The sequence below is a fragment of the Corapipo altera genome, unplaced genomic scaffold (genome assembly GCF_003945725.1).
Source record: "Corapipo altera isolate COAL_440 unplaced genomic scaffold, ASM394572v1 51, whole genome shotgun sequence".
NCBI classification, from domain to species: domain Eukaryota; kingdom Metazoa; phylum Chordata; class Aves; order Passeriformes; family Pipridae; genus Corapipo; species Corapipo altera.
The window spans coordinates 3,562,771-3,579,998 of NW_020884892.1; the positions used below are offsets into that span (position 1 = coordinate 3,562,771).

Sequence of the window (17,228 nt, forward strand, 5' to 3'; positions counted from 1 at the left end):
GGAATATAGCAAAGCAATGATTTGTGAGGCTCAATTTTCTGTTCATGTCAAATTTGATAGAATTAAATTATTTCTGTCCAAATGCCTCTCCCCAGGTCATAACTTTCACTGGGTCCAAGCACAGCAGATTTAGGCATGGGATCAGCATTACTCAGTCCATGTTTTAATGCTTAAGCTTCATTATCAGCTTAGTGTAAGGGTCAGAGTCTTTTTCATGTAGTATAGGAGGATCTATGGTAATATACGTTCTGTAGAATAGGCACATATGTACTGGCATATTGTTGTGACTTGTTTTGAACCAGGTTCTGTGAGATGAAAATTTTTAATTATGGTATCACATCAAGACCATTCTGATTGTAATTGTGTTTTTTTTTAATTTGTGGAAGTGAGAATAATACACCATTCAGATTTATTCTAACTGAAAATGTTTGTGTTTACATAACTGGAAAGGAAACAATTTGGGATTTATGTTGTAGTCTTCATTCTTGCCAAGGGAAAGCAATCAAAGTCTGAAAAAAACAAGTTTTTGAAACACTATAACACTGTACCTCAGATGAATTGCTCTGCATTTTTTGGTGTCATTATGTCAGAAAGGCTTTTAGGAAGGAGTAACATGAAAGGAAGTAACAAAAAATATTTTGACAGTCGTTTTTAGTGTTCAGTTGCATTCAGATTCTTTGTATAGGAGAACAGGTATAAAGAACTTTTTCTTTAGGGAAAAGATCATTGATATGTGTTAAATTTACCCTTGCTAGGCTGTTTCAGGACATATAACACAATCTTTTTAGACAAAAATGGGTTTTGTAAATATATTTTCAGTAGCGAAGGGTCTTTAGACAAGTTTTCGTTAAAGACAAAAGGGACAGGATTCAAACAGTGTGTTTGGCCCTGAAAGAAAATTGTGTATTTATTGTAATTTTCACTAACGGTTTTGTAGAAATTACTTTATTCATGTCTAATTTTATTTTCAGGTAAATTGTTTTGGTACCAAGTGCATTATGACATGCATGTTCGTACACATACTCGAGAACATTTATATTACTGCTCCCAGTGCAATTACTCCTCCATCACCAAAAACTGCCTTAAGCGTCACGTCATCCAGAAACACAGTAATATTCTGCTGAAATGTCCCACAGAACATTGTGACTACTCTACTCCAGATAAATACAAGCTCCAGGCACACCTTAAAGTTCACACAGATCTGGTAAGTAACAAACCAAATGGTTTGTTTGTCCAAATTCGGTGTCATCATCATAGTGTTTGGAATTGTGTGGTAATATTTGAAGACATAGCTAAGGGTTCTTATCTGCGTGCTCTCTGCATACTTCTGGGAATACAGGAGTTACAGTAAGTAGATGTGTGGTCCTTCTCATAGTCATTTCCAGTCGAGTATGTCTGTATCCATTTTCTCCCTTTGTTTTTCCCAGTATTGTCAGATTCTTTGGGTTTTGAGAGAATAAAATAAGGTCTGGTACTATTTTTACGTTACTTTCTTCCGTGGAGCTGAATTCCCTTCCTTCATAAATAAATACTGTGGCACAATGAAAATATGTTCCTCTCTTACTTACTATAGACAGAAGAAGTTGAAAAGATTTTTTTTTTCCCTAATAGCTACACCTATTTGCAGTTGAACATATACCATTTTCTATTGTATTTACAAAGATAAAGAAATCACATTTTAAAGGCTCCTGTCTTGTTTAGAAATCCTTCTAGCTCTGAATGCCACGTACTAAAAACGAGTCTGGTCTACTTCCTCTACATTCCCTGTTACGTGTTTTCTTTGAGACTGTCCAGGGGGCTGCATGCTTGACTGCAAGCCCTCGTTGTGTGAGACACTACTTAGTGATCTTGCTCTGATCCAACGTTATGACATGAATGATCTTTTGAGGAAAACTGTTTTCTACATGAACCCTGCTTGCCTTGGTTTCAAAAGTATGTTTTAAAAAACATTACGGTATTCAGAATAAGAAATATTTTAAAACTAAGGAATAAGATTTTTATTCTTCACCATTAGTTAAGATGCTTTTTTAGAAGTGAAATTATATACATGCTTTTCTTGGAAGATTAAAAAAAACAATTATTTTCTTACATCAATATTACCAAGCTTCTTCTTGCTGTGGTTTATTGTTTTGCATGAGTGTCCCAAATGGGTTAAGTTTTGTCAGAACAGGTCTGCACACCACAGACTTCTTTTCCTACCACATGGCAGGATCCTATGTGCTTGCAAGGTCTAGTTGATCTGGGCCATTCTAGGCTTGTGAGTACCCAGAGAAGCTGTAAAGTGCACACACTCACACAGTGTATGAACACTGGCAAATTCCTTCCTGTTCCAAATTGGCCTCTAGAAAAGGGTATTTTGGCAAGTACCTACTCTCCCAGCATAAAGAATTTAGTCCACTTTTGACTCGAGTCTTTCCTGAAGGCCATCAGGAGTGCAGAGATGGCCCATATTACCTCATGTGGTTATATATGAAGGTACTGCTGTTGAATAAAGCACTGTTTAGGATTTCAAAAAATGTTTGACAGTGGTACTGTTTGTAATTAAATTTTCTTGACTGATAATGTCAGAAAGTTGTCATGAACTGCATCCTTGCAATTTGAGGCTTGAATTATTGATGCAGTAAAATACTTCCAAAAGACAATTTACTCTTCTCTTGAATTTATTTCTTATTCCAGCAGAAGAGGAAATGGCAGTTGTTAAACTGCAGCACACACTCTTCTGTCCTTTAAGGACAAGGAAATATTCACACAGATGGGCCTTTCTTCATTCTTTACACAACATTACAGTTTTTGTTGGCATTTTCTTGTAAATAAATCTTGTGCATCCATGATAGAATGCACCACATATGACAAGTTCTTACAGGCCGATCACTTAAGAGCTGGACTTGATGATCCTTATGGATGGCTTCCAACTCAGAATATTCTGTGATTGTGTGGTATTATTCTGTGAAAAAGCAGCCTCACAACTCTAAGCAGTGAGATAAATATTACTCTTACACTTCTTTTTTACGAGAATGTGATGCTTGAATTAAGGATTCATGCTAGTTTTTCCCCAGATGTGGACAATTTGTGAGTAGCTACTTAAAAAAGGTGTTTACATACTGTGCTAAGTGGTTTCAGGTCTTCCTCTACAGTCAACAGGTAGGCTCTTGGCCAATATTTTCAACAACTGAAGTTACTTTAAAGGTATTTGGAACAGAACACTTAGTCTTCTGCTCTTCTTAAGCAGTTACTTCAGGAGAGCTTTAAAAAAGAAAACAGAACAGTTGACGCGAAAAGGAACATGTTTTTTCCCTTGTGTCCTCCGTTTCTGTAGCTATTTTAAACAGAATCTGAATTTGTTATGAAAGGTGCAGAAAATTCACGTGATACACATTCTTTTTGGCTGTTTTTGATTGTCTTATGTTTATGATGCCCATCTGATGGCAGAAATCTGTGTAAGTGGTTCCTTAAGACAAAAGAGCCTACGGTTAGCTCTCCTTATGTAAGTTCCTGTTTTTCAAGTGTGATGAATGTCTTAACAGCTCCCACCAGGAGGATCATTTTCATGATACTAAATAGAACTGAGATAATGCATTTCATAATTAAAACCAGTGTGGCAGCAAGATCTTTCAGAAGCATGCTTACTGTCAAATATATTTATTTGAATGGATTGAAAAATTCATATATTATAACTTAATAACTAAATTTGGCCCTTCTCAATATTGACCTTTGTGCCCATGCTTGGTATATTTACTTCATGTATATCTCACTGAACAGAGCTACTTACTCCAAATTATAGTACATTAACAAGCTGTGCAAGGTTAAATGTGGAACTCTACTTTAATCTTAATTTTAGTTTGCAAAATCAATTCTTAATAAATATTAAAGTTAAAACTTCCCTGGAGACTGAAGGGACCAAAATCTCAGTTCAGTTCCTTGTATGGATGTGTACCCTTCGTTGCCTTGTTGCTGGCTGCATTTTAGCTGAATCCCTGCATTATTTTGTGAAGAGGATAAATGATGGGTATGGAAAAGCAGCTATCCCTTCGTCCTTGTCACTCACTGTATAGCCACCTATCTTACTCTCTGTGCATCATCCAAGTCTTGCACTGAATTTGGGATTGTTTATTCCCTGGCAGACGATGATGAGGAGTGTGTATGTGCTGCCTCTTACCTCTGTACTTGATAGACACTGTTGTTACAGGGAAGATTTTTACTTCTGAAGCCTGGGAATTGAGGATTGGTTTGATTCAAAACCAAAATTTTGCATATATTCCCTTATTTTCAATACTCACCTTTTACCCCTGAGGCTTGTGTAGTGGTTTTTAATATTTATTGGCATTTATTGAGTTCTTGAGAAGTTCAAACTGTAACATATGCCAATCACTTCAATATCATGGCACCTAGGAGAGGGCTGGGCAGTTGAAAATTACTTGGAATAATTTACAGTTATGGATGAGCTTGTTGGGACCATTAGGGGCTGGGTATGGAACTAAACAATGCTGATGGAGGTACCAGAGTTGGTTTACAACCCCCAGTGGGTTTTACAATACTAACTATGCTGAGCAGATAAACATCAGAGAGATTTGTCTCTGAAAATATTTTAAATCTCTATATGTAATTGATACTGCAAGATAAGCACCTCTATAAAACTCTAGTTCAAACCCAGAACCAGCACTTGTTCTTTGGTGCCTACATTTCCTTTGGTGCACGTTTCGGGATGCCAATGACTCTTGTCTTTGGAAGGATGCTTATAAATTCCATTATGCTGCTGACCTTTCATGTGTGTAGGAAGTGAGACACTTAAGCTCTGATTGCTTATTTCCCCTTCCTGAGGAGCATTAATTTTCAGACTGTCACTGGTCTGGCTGTGTTACCCTTGCCTCTGGAGCAGTGCCACTGTGTAGTCAAGAAAGGCAAGGAAATAACAAAGACATGTATGATCTAATGACCCAGCTCTCAGTTGGAAAATGGCTTTTGCCCTTGTGCTCACTTCCATACTGAATGTCAGTGAGGCATTTGTTTTTAATAGTGGATATTTCATGAAAATATGCTCAAGTACTGTATGCAGGTGCTTGTCATTTTGTGAGCTGTGACTTTTGCTGCTTGTTAGACTTCATAAAAGTCTGTAACCATTTGCACATTTTTCTGTATCTTCATTCACATGTGTACATAGCCACCTCCTGGGTACATCAGATCCTTTTAGGTAAGTTGCATTTTAATAGGACATCAGCTTAATTCAGGAATCTTTTGTGAAGGTTTTGATTTGAACATCATGACAGCTGTGGTGAAGATTTCTGGATATACTCAGGGGCCTAATTCTGATCCCACAGGTGTTAGAAATTAAATTTCTGTTTATCTGAGTAGATGTGGGTGCGGGTTTTGTCTCTCTATTCCTCTACAAATTATACAGTCAAATGTTGTGTTAATTGAGTTGTGGGAACTTTTCCTGGAAATGCTTTGGGAGTACCAATATTTAGTAAAGCTTTGTATTATCTCCTGCTCATGAAATCATGTCACTGCTGCTGCTGGAAAGGAAGGAAATGGGTTGTTGATTTCTATAACATAATTATCTAATTTGGGCTGCTAATTAGGGGCACGATCTTAATTTTACAGTATTAATGAAATTGATAACAAAACAGTCAGGACTCCACACACTCTCTTTTGAAATTAGTGGCAGAATTGCCATTTAGATCATGTAATTTATGATTATATTATTCTATATATGTTCATAAGAGAAGATATTTGTGTCATCAGAATGTCCCTACTGATGAGTGCAATAGAAAAACTGCTGTGTTTTCTGGTGTTTTGCAGTGTAGGACATATTTAGTACTATTCGATTAATTAAATAAATTTCATAGGGGTCTGTTGGTTTTGTCAAAGGGTCCTTTATGTTGGTAAAAACCTCTAAGATCATTGAGTCCAACTGTTAACCCAATACCACCCTGTTCACCACTAAACTATGTCCCCGAGGGCCACATCCACAAGATTTTTGAACAGTTCCAGGAATGTGACTGAACCACATCCCTGCGCAGCCTGTTCCAGTGCTTGACCACCCTTTAACTGAAGAAGATTTTCCTCATATCCAGTCTAAACCTCCCCTGGCACAACTGGAGGCCATTTCCTCTGGTCCTGTTACTAGTTAACTTGAGAGAGGAGACCCACCCCCACCTGGCTACAACCTCCTTTCAGGGAGTTGTAGCGAGTGATGTCTCCCCTGAGCCTCCTTTTTTCCAGGCTGAACACCCCCAGCTCCCTACATATACAGAGGCTTTTAATTTTTCTTTTTATGACTGTGTACTAGTACACCTATCCTTTGAATTATCTTGAAACACATGCCTAAAATTCTCCTCAGAGCGTTATAAATCGGTAATGCAATAGAGCTGATTTCTTAGCACAATTTTAATTCATTTATATAAAGAGAAACACATTGTGATTCCTATATAAGTGGCCTTATTTTATAAAAAAGCAACATAAACAAGGAGATTTGTGATATCATTAGACTAATTTTTTTTCGCTAGGTTTAAGTGTATTTATGGACCTAATTAAATACCTGATTTGTGGAATGCAAACAGTACTTTCTGTCAAAAACCTGCCTTTATTTAGGAATTATTTTAAATTTCTTATATTTTCTCGGATTGGTTAATAGGGTAGTAAGCAAATCTCAGAAAGTGTATAAGTGACTTTTAATTTGAAATTGAAATTGAAATAGGTGATTGGACTATGCAGCTGGTCTCTAATAAGGATCCAGCTCTTTCCATACTTTGTTTCTGCTTGTGCCCTTCAAAAAAACCTTCAAAGGCATTTAAAAGGCAATGAGGCATAGGATAGATAACTTTTATTCTTACTGAAGGAAAACCTGCATGCTAGGAATGTGATTAAGGTATTACTAGAACCTCAGCCTCAGTCCTCCAAAGTGCTTCTGTCATCACCTATGACCAGGGCACTCTGAAGAGCTACAGCTGTGGTGGGGGTGACCTTTGAGGCTCTGTGTTGTGGCCTGGGTGCTCTGAAATACTTTGTTTGCCACAGAGGGTTTCTTAAAGGCTGTTTTGGGAGTGATGGGATTACACTGTAGGACCAGCACTGACATGAGCTCTCAGGGCAGCGACAGAAGTGCACTTAAACATTCAAAACTAATAGCATAAGCTCCAACAGTCAGTGGCACTGGCCTGGATAAACAGCAGTGAAAGGTTTGGCTCCAGCTGGGTGCTCTCTGTGAGAGACTGGAGCTTGACAGATACACTTTGAAGGTCTCGGTGCTCATGGGCACACTCTGTTCCCATGCAACAGATACCCCTTTTGAAGGTCATTTCTGCAGAACTTGGTGTAGATAACTTTCTAACTGCTTGAAAGAAACAATTTGGATTTTTTCATTGTTGAAAAATTTTGTTAGAATCATCATGTGGAAAGATGTTTTCTCGGTGCCGTCCTTTCATATTGCTCTATAGATTTTGTTGCATTTACTGATTATTTTGAGTTTTCCTTAAGGCATAGGCTTATAGCCTTGCCTTCCCTGAGAGTATTAGTAAGAATGTAAAGTTGTCACAATTACAGCATTTTAGTTAAAATAGGGGGGAGGGTGGTGTGTGTGTGTGGAGTGTTGAAATTTTTTTTCTTATTTAACTTTATGAAACAGCAAGATGTATTTGTCTCAGTGTTCTGATCACACTTAATACAGTGAGTATCAAAGACCAGCAACACCCAACTGTACATTAAAAATATATTAGTTTTTGTCCTTATTTATTATATATTTTGCAACTAGTTATATAGCAAGCTTGAGGAATGAACTGAGATCTGTCAAAAAATTTCAGCTGCCCCCTAAAGAGCCCCCTAAATGATACTGTGCTTATGTTTTTCTTATGTGTGCCAAATTATGAATATGATTATGCAACCCCATCTTTGAAAAGGTGCAAACGTTGCTGTGGAGTTTTATTAGGATTAGTCTACCACTCTTCATTGGAGTGATGTGTTCAGTTAGAAATCTGAAATAATTGGTAGCAGATTTTGGTTATATCGTTTGAGAGACCCTAATTCTGCAAATTAACAGCTCTTCTTCAAGGTTTAGACAGCATTGTAGGCTCCTTGAATCTCTTCTTCCAAAAAAAGAGGTAATGTTCTCTGATATTCCTCTTTTTTTTAACCTGGGTTTCTCAGGACTCCAAATGATGACAGCCCCAACTCCATCATAGCAGGCAGGATACTGTCCTCGGGATGGTAATCCTTTAATAGCTGTTATCCCCTGTCCCCGGTGCAGAGTTTCTCTCAGGAGCAAATAATCTAACAGCTCAGACAGGATTCTCCTTGTGACTCCCGTTGCCATATTAATGGCAGTGAGAGCTCCATATCCCATATCCTAGTGTCGTGGAAGTATTTATTGCTATTTTAGCCCATGAGTTCTAGAGCTACTTCTGGGTTTGACTCGTAGGTGCTTCAACATAGGGATTTCTTTTTCCGAGGTACATAATGCACTGAGTGCAAATGCCTGTGTATATTCCAGTGCCTTGGAAACCCATCAATTTTGCTTTTCTTTTAAGAGACATGTCCATTTATAGCTGTGTAACGGCAGCATTTGGAAGTAATGACCTCCTTGTAAATTTTTCCTCACCGTTCAGAGATGCTCTTTGGTCTAAGGTCAGAAACTGGTAGAGTTCAGGACCCTTATTCTCCTGTTACCTCCAAATTTTTCTCTCATAAGACAGGGGTCTGTCTTTTTGATCAGTAATCTTCCTTCCATGCTCTTCAAGAAGTACTTCTGTTCTCCTCAAATAAGTAGTGAAATATCTGTTCTGTAGATTCAGCTTACCAGAGACCTCTGGTAGTTTGGTAGGTGCACCTCTCCCACGAGGTAGTGTGTTACCTGGTTATCTACCCAGCTGTCAGGACTAAGTAGGCTTCCCTCCATCTGTGGTTTTGATGATCCACTCATATGTTAATCCCCTCAGTGCAGAGGTGACTGGATGATCCATTCATTTGATTGAGCATCCAGTCTGTTGTCTTAGATCGTGCTTCTGGAAAAATCAACCTCTTCAATTTATTTAATAAGTGGCAAGATTTATTTTAAATTGAATAATTTAGCAGTTAATGGAGAAAAGTCCTACATTTTTATGTAGAGTTAGACGCATTTGTAAAAACAGGAAAATTGCAATTAGACTAAAATTGCGTATAGGAACAAATTCAGTCAAAATTCTCCAGTTAAACTTGATTGATGGTGTTAAATCTGTTATAACATCAGTGACACTGAAAAAATCCAGAGTAGTCTGTAAGTTTTTAAATCAAAATATTAGAAAAAGACTTTACTGGTAATACATCAAATGCTGAATATTCATAAAGTGGTTAGAAATGTAGACACTGAATAAGTAATGGCATCTGTCATTGCTAACTTTGCTGCTCCATTTCAGGCCATTTTGTAAATCCATATAGTGATGCATGTCTTCAGAATAATAAGATCTGATCCTTAGGTTTCAGAAGAGTGGACTTGTGGAAAAAAAAATAAAGAAAAAACCCTGTATATTACTACTCATTTCAAATACATTTTCTTCTGTTATGTGACTTGATCTTTCAACTTTTGATTCTCTACAGAGTCAGTCAGAGGATAATGCTTACATTTATTGTGCATATTCTCGTCTGCTGTAACTTGGAGCCCTACATTCATGAGGATTAATGATGCTTAGAGTACTTTTAATATTTCTCCTTCACTTATTTCGCTATAAATAGCTTCATTTCTTCCTTAAAAACTGAACCTTCAATTATAACTTTGTTGAGAACCATGTATTACTGAATAATGACTAAAGTGATTATACCGGTGGACTGATCATGCAATCTCTTTCTTTCTCACTTAAGGATAAAAAGAGTTATTCCTGTCCCGTATGTGAGAAGTCATTTTCTGAAGATCGACTTATAAAATCTCACATCAAGACAAATCACCCTGGTAAGGAAAAAATCAAGGGAAATTTCTCAATCTATTTCAATAAATGGATAAAGGTTTAGAGTGAGCAGTGTAATGTAATTATATTCCTAAGAAAGAGAAGAGTCTATGTCTAATTTAACTGGTTTAGAGTAAAAATTGTGTTGGGTTTGCAGATGTTAGAATTTAAAGTGAAAAATGTTACTGTTTGAGAGTGTGTTTGGAGTATGTCAGGTAATTGTACTAAGAAATCTGACTTCATCTGATGAAGAGCTCATTTCCAAAAGAAGACCTAAGTGAATTCAGATTAAGCATTGGGAAGTTTAGAATCAGGCATATAGACATCCTATAACAACCCAGGAGACATAAAATTCCCATTGGCCTTACATGAACTGACAGGAATGCATTTAGTGCACAATATTTGTCTGTAGGTGACTGATGTGAATGCAGAGCTGACTCTGTGTGCTCAGGTCCTGTGGGGCTGGGCTGTACCTCCAGGGCCAGATAAGTCTCCATCAGGGCTCCTGCTAGAACCAGCTGGGATGTAGTGTGGCCAGTACTAAGCTGGAGCTGTCAAGCCTGGCTGGATCCAGCCAGCCACTGCAGCCCATCCAAACTCTGTTTGTTCCTTGCGTTCTGGTGCCCTGATTTATCAGTGCAAGCACAACATAACAGGAATGTGGAAAGTCAGTGTACCGTGCCCGAGTAAACAATCCTTTCTCAGATCTTGGGAATCCAGTGCCAAAGTCCTGGTGCAGGGACTGATTTAAATCCGACTGATGTGAACTCGGCAGAGCCACATTGGTGTGGCCCTGATTTCCTCCTCAGTAACTGTGTTATGTTGGATAGAAAGACCCACTGCTACTGCAGAGAAAGAAGAGGTGACAGCATCTGCCAACACATTTTAATTAAGTCATCTACAGTGTTACTTATCACCTGACATAATTTGATATTAAAAAAGAAAATACGGGCCATGCTCAAACTGAGTTTGGGGAAGGAAAAATCCTGTTAAAAGGATGTAACTTTTCTTGCCTTTGCCAGAAGTACAACGTAATAGATAAAGCAGTAGTTTCTTATCTTTCTACTGCCACTAGATAGTGCTAGACCCGTGTTTTAAACAATTTCCTTCACTTTAATTTCAGACTAACTCCCACTTCAGCTCTTTAGTTACTAAACCTCTCTATTTGCAGACCACTCCACAGCAGTGTGGTTGGAGGGCGTTGTCGGACGTCAGCGGACATGTCTGATGCAGCAAATTGAGATGAGAAAAGGCCTCTGAGCTATACTGTAGTCAGGAGGTATATCACCAGTAAGCATAGAAATAGAATCTCAAGAGCTGTGCCTATTAAGCCTTTGTGGTGCCTCAGCCAGGGAGCATAGGAGACCTCCCTAAATAACAGGATGTGTGGACTAGCAGGACATTATGTACTGTGCCTTACAGGTTCCCATTAGCCTGCACTGGTCCATTTTCTGCTGAATTCTGTGTATGCTGTGTCTGAGGTCCAGAAATACTCTGGAGTCCAGAAATACTCTGTAGCCCTGAAATACAAAACTCATGCATTTAAATACTTCGGAAGAATTCAATTGGTATCTGATTCCCTCTAAAAGTATAGTGTAAATTTTTTGATCCAAGTGGGTTGTTTGGAACTCTGTGTTATAACAGAAGTAAGGTTAAAAAAGAAAATCTGCACAGCCTATTATTTTGTGTCCTCATTTTTCATTCATGTATCATAGGCAAGTAGAGCTTAAAGACAAAATAGCAGATTTATCAGATATATCTCCATGGCACTGAATAAATACTACATCTAAGATATGCCTATGCAGTAGTTATGCAACAACCCTGTTTTAATATATGGATGAGAATTAGCACACAAATCTTTTTTTCTGTGAATTCTCTTCTTGTAATCAGGAGGAAATCCTTTATTTGTACAACTTACTTAATTACAAGCCAAATAAATGTGAAGGGTCTGATGGTACAAGCTATTAAATACTGCAGTGGAATGAGTGCAATTGTTTTCAAAAATGTAAATGAAAAAGTATTAAGATGAAAGAAAAAATGGGTGCTGTTAAAATGAATTGAATTTAAAATGACATATCAAAAATTAATTTAAACTGACACCCTTTTGTATTTATCATTAAAATGCTATTTTTAGAACTCCCCTTTCCTTCCTTTCTTAGTATCATTCAGCATGAACCCTCCCTTGTCTCTTCTGTCCCATCAAGTAGAAAGTATGAAATCAAACAACACTCCTTCCTCTTCTGCATTTGCAGAGGAGTTGAATTTTGGTCCCATAAAGGGAAAATCTCTATAGACTTTGGCAGAGCAGTATTTCAAACCAAAGAGATAAGAGCTTGGCTTTATTGCCCAAAGATTAGAGTACTCAGCAGTGAAGGAGGAGAATTGGATTCTGGTCCCAGCTCTCAGAATTATCTACCTTTCATCCTCTGACTGATTTAATATGATATTTCTTAATAGTTCTGAGACATGAGAGGCACCAGCTTTCATAGATCCCCACTGAGCAGACATCCTAGGCTGCAGTCATCAATGAAGGATCTAAGCCATGGAAGGCAGATGCAGGTTCAGACTTGTGTCTCTGTTTTTCTTTTTTGAGTACTTTACAGCTTATCTCTGCTCAGTTCATGGACTTTTGTAGTTACCTTTTGAGGTTGTTTTCCTTGGGCATATGAGTTCAGGCAGGATTTTTGATTTCATTCTGGGGCCGATCATCAGGAGACTAGGTATGAGAGTTCATTTTTGGTAAAAATCTAATTTTAGACAGTAACTTCCAAATTCATAAGATCTGGGACATATTAAGTCACCAGTTTTCCTGTATTAATGTTTAGATTGCATGAGTGCTGTACTTTCATTAAGTCAGGAGATAGCATTTCATTCATCTGACTTCATTGAGCAATTTGATTTACTTTTTTAAAGCATTTGGCAGTGTTTTCATTATGCATGTTTGGGACACTTTAATTTAAACTTAATTATTTTGAGCTTTTTCACTGTGACAACCAAAACATTAGATCATATATGAAGGAAAAGCTTTGAGTTGTGTTTAGCCTGAATGAGCAAAGGCCAGGAGAGAAATCTTAATTACTGTCTTCTGCAATCTAATTAAAAAGAAGACAGAGCCAGAATCTTCTTAAAGCTGTACAGTGAAGGGATGTGAGTTGAAGGAAGGAGATTCTGATTAGAATTAGGAAAATAATTTTGACTGTTAAGGTGCTTAAACACTGGAATGGGCCAAGAGAGGCTGTAGAATTTGCACCCTTGGATATGTTCAGAACAGGACTGGATATGACCCCAAGCAACTTACTGTAAATTTGAAGTTAGAACTCTAAAGTTGACCCTGTTTGGAGCAGGTGACCTTAAAGGTTCCTTCCAATCACATTTATTCCATGAGTGGTTTTTCCTTTAAAGTATCTGATTATCAGCATTCTGATCATTATAGCTGCGGTTGAAGTAAATTGTCTTCAGATCCTTGACATCTGGAAATCTGGGGTGAAATCTTGAATACGGTTTTTGAAAATATTGAAGAAAAAAGTGCCAGTTAATTTATGAGGAAGGTTCATAGTCAGAAAATTATTTCTAAGCCAGTGGTGCAACTACATTTTTTTTTAATATTTAAAATGTTATTTTTTTTAAAACAGGCAGTGAGGGCAGTGAGGACAGTGAGTTTGCAGATCAGAAGAGAAAGGACAGAGCAACCTAGGAAGCCTAAAGGAAAAAAGGTCCTTGTGCTCTTTACCCAAGTCCGTTTTGAGTGGCAGTAGGGGAAATAGAGCTTTTAAAAAGTTGTAGTGATTCAGGATCTAGCTCTTCAATATTACTTAGAGAACAAATTCCCTCATGTACTTCTGGTTCTTATTACCTTTTGCATTTCTCTCAGAGGTTTCAATGAATACTATTTCTGAGATTCTTGGCAGAAGAGTTCAGCTGAAAGGACTTATTGGAAAACGAGCTGTGAAATGTCCCTACTGTGATTTTTATTTTATGAAGAATGGATCAGACCTTCAACGTCATATTTGGGCTCATGAAGGTAAAACTCTGGGTTTAAGCTTTTGGGCATATAATGAGTCTCATATTCCACTAAAGCTTCGCCAACGTAAAAAAAAGGATTCAGATTTATTTCTATACCTGACTCAAACACTTTAAGCCACATTAGAGGTTAATTAATTAGTTTAATGCCTTCTGGACCACATACTCATAACGTGAATAGACAGCTTAAATGTTTTATGAAATTAATAATATTCTCATGCAATTTTTTCCAAATTCATTAATGAACATCTGTAAAGTATTTTTTCCTCTATCTTCTTATGAGTCACTGCTGCTCCTTTCACATTCGCCCAAAAATACATGGTCTGGAAATCTATTAGTAAAACAATTGGAATCCAGTGGCTTTGATGTATACATATAAATTCTGTATTTTAATTAAATCATGCAGATCATGACAGCTAACTGACACAGACACAGACATTGATCAAAAACTCGTAAGATAATACTGATCACATCTGTGACTTTTTAGGGAGAAATTCCAGTAATGTGACAACACTGGTTAAAAATCCCTTGAACTTAAAAATCTCTGCCCAGTAGAATCCTGTGTGTACCCAGTCTGTGTATTTTTATAATATGTTGAAGACCACTTATGTGGTCTTTAGTCACGTTAATAATTTATAGAACAGATTGCCTATGCTTTTGGATTCTTTAGCCAGCCCACTGCATGAAGAGGATAATGGGATTTGGTACTCTCAAACTGCTGTCTTGGTTCCAAAGTGTTTGTTCCTATATAGGCAGTTCAGCATATTTGTTTGAAGGATTTAACTGTGAGTTTACTTGCCTGTGTACCGTAGCAGGGTCCTCTCCAATGGCCTTTATTCCATTAAGAATTTGGGTAATACAGAATGTAGGTTAGGGCAATTCCTTGTGTATTCCGTAGACAGAGTTTTTGTATTCTGACAGGAAAGCTTGGAACCTATCTCATCTGACTGTTGGGAGAAGGAGGTGAATAGAAACTTACTCCTGAATCAAAGTGTGCAATCAAGCCTGCTTAAAGCAGACTATAATTCCTCATGCTTGTAAATCTAGTTTTAAGGTCACGAATATCAATCTAAAACTGGCAGAGCCTCATGAAACTGTTGAGCTACTCTACCAGTTCAGATTTATTTGACTTTTCTTTGAAGGATTTACTTTGTTCTTATAGAACTTCTGTTAAATGACATTCTGGGTGTCTCTCTGTGTGCTTTGGACAGTTTGAGAGAAGATGCAATTTTAAGTGCTTGCGTCTTGTTGAGGGATACCTGATAAGATGCGCTTGCTTAAGGGATACCACTGCATGAGACATTAGCAAATCTGATATTAATTAACAATAAAACACAGCTTCACACATTTAACTTCTGCTAACAAACTAAGTACCTAATGAAACAGTCCTCTTTAAAACAGCTTTCTTCATTGTTTATTGGACTAAACAGAGAATGGTGGTGATCTGAAGACTCTTAGTGGGACATAAATACACCAGCTAGGCATCAATTTAGGCAGTCTGGATTCTACTTCTAAATGAAGGATAGACACAGCAAAGCCCAAATATTAGTGTTTGCTTGGCTAAATTTAGTACTGGCTTCAATAGGGCAATATTTGATTCTAAAAGAACTCTTCCTTTCTCTGAGCAAGTTAAGTGATGCTGTCAAGAGCTCGGTATTGTTTACACAGAAGCTGTAGATGAAATTTGTTAAATGTGGATATCCAAATTTTGAAATGGTGACCTCGTTGTTGATGTTGCTCACGTGATGTGAAATTTCTTTCAAGGAAATGTCCACCCTCTTGTCAAAAGGTACATCCTGGTTGTTTCATGGTACATTCTTTCGTGTTTAGGTGTCAAACCCTTCAAGTGCTCTCTCTGTGAGTACGCCACGCGCAGCAAGAGTAACTTGAAAGCCCACATGAATCGTCACAGCACTGAGAAAACACACCTCTGTGATATGTGTGGGAAAAAGTTCAAATCAAAAGGCACTTTGAAGAGCCATAAACTCCTTCATACTGCTGATGGTAGGTGGATGTTTATTAGATTTATTTTAAGACATTATATGTTTTTGAGTTGAACACCAAGTGTGATTTACAAGTTTTGTTTATTTCTAGGAGACACCATTTGGGAAACAATTCAAAACTTTGCAAAATTAATTTCTGTGAAAGACAGACAGATGTCTCTGAAATACTTGGGGTTTTTTCTTAAATTTCTGTTGGCTTTATATCCCTTCATGTTCTTACAGAGAATTTTTATTTCAATAGAAATTTGAAAATACAAATATTTCTGTGGTTCAGTCCCTTACTACTTCTTCTGTGAGAACATTGTTAGGATTCTCTTGTCAAATCCAGCAGCCCAGTAGACTCAGGGCCTGTGTCCCCATATGTAATCAGCCAGTGACAAGCCTGGGCATGTATTCTCTACAGTCTCACATGCAGCACATCATTTGGCCTGTAATTTTAATATTTCTGTGATGATAACTGAAAAAAGTAAGATGCACATCCAGAAAATATCATATTTTGTGTACATATATTGTATTTAGAACACAACAATACCTTATTCTTATGTGATTGTCAAATTGAAGTAAATGATTTAGCAGATAAGTTTTACAGACCTTCATTATGTCTTGATCTTTGTTGCTCACCTGTGTGAAAACTCATTCTACTCTTTATTGACTATTTAATTTAAATTATTTTTTTAAAAACTACATATTCATTAGCATTATCCTTTCCCAGAAAATGCACAGTGCTCTATTACATCTTTAGAATGTGTGTGAGGTTTCTGTGTCAGAGATACTTATTTATACTTACATATGTATGTATAAGTGAAACAGACAATCCCTTTTACATCAACAAATGTAAAATGTTACAGGAAGCATGTAGTTGTTATTTTATTAGCAAAGTTATTGCAGAATTACCATAAGTTAATAAATGACTCATTATTCAAAAAGTACTTTTCAGTATTTTGAAATAACTTGGTCAGTAACAAGCGGGTGTGGCACATAACATCTAAACTTCGTATGCAAGAATCAAGATTTTACTTATCAAATGCAGTCCTCAGCTGATTCCTGGCTGTGAGAAGGAGGCAGGTTGTCGTATTTGAATGAAAAGGAAATTTCAAGCATGATCAAACTACAAAAAAAAAATAAAAAGGTCTCTTTCTGTAAAAAAAATCACTGCATGGTATTAAATTTCAAAACCTTTCTGTTTTGTTTTCACCATCTGGCGTGTTCAAATAGTGAAATTCAGCAATGAAAGCTGAATTTCTTTTCACCTGTTCTACCTCTTGGACAAAATGTGTGTGTGTGTAAGTAATTGGTG

At 37.2% G+C, this 17,228-nt stretch overlaps 1 protein-coding gene across 5 annotated transcripts in view; it reads left to right on the forward strand.

Annotated features, from left to right (window-relative positions):
* ZFAT (zinc finger and AT-hook domain containing) overlaps window positions 1-17,228 on the forward strand; it is a 128,067-nt gene that overhangs the window by 83,387 nt on the left and 27,452 nt on the right. For all 5 annotated transcript variants that reach the window (XM_027645752.1, XM_027645751.1, XM_027645756.1 and 2 more), the window contains 4 exons: window positions 972-1,204; window positions 9,826-9,913; window positions 13,780-13,929; window positions 15,759-15,932. In XM_027645752.1, the coding sequence (XP_027501553.1) occupies window positions 972-1,204; window positions 9,826-9,913; window positions 13,780-13,929; window positions 15,759-15,932 (645 nt within the window). The remainder of the gene's footprint in view (window positions 1-971; window positions 1,205-9,825; window positions 9,914-13,779; window positions 13,930-15,758; window positions 15,933-17,228) is intronic.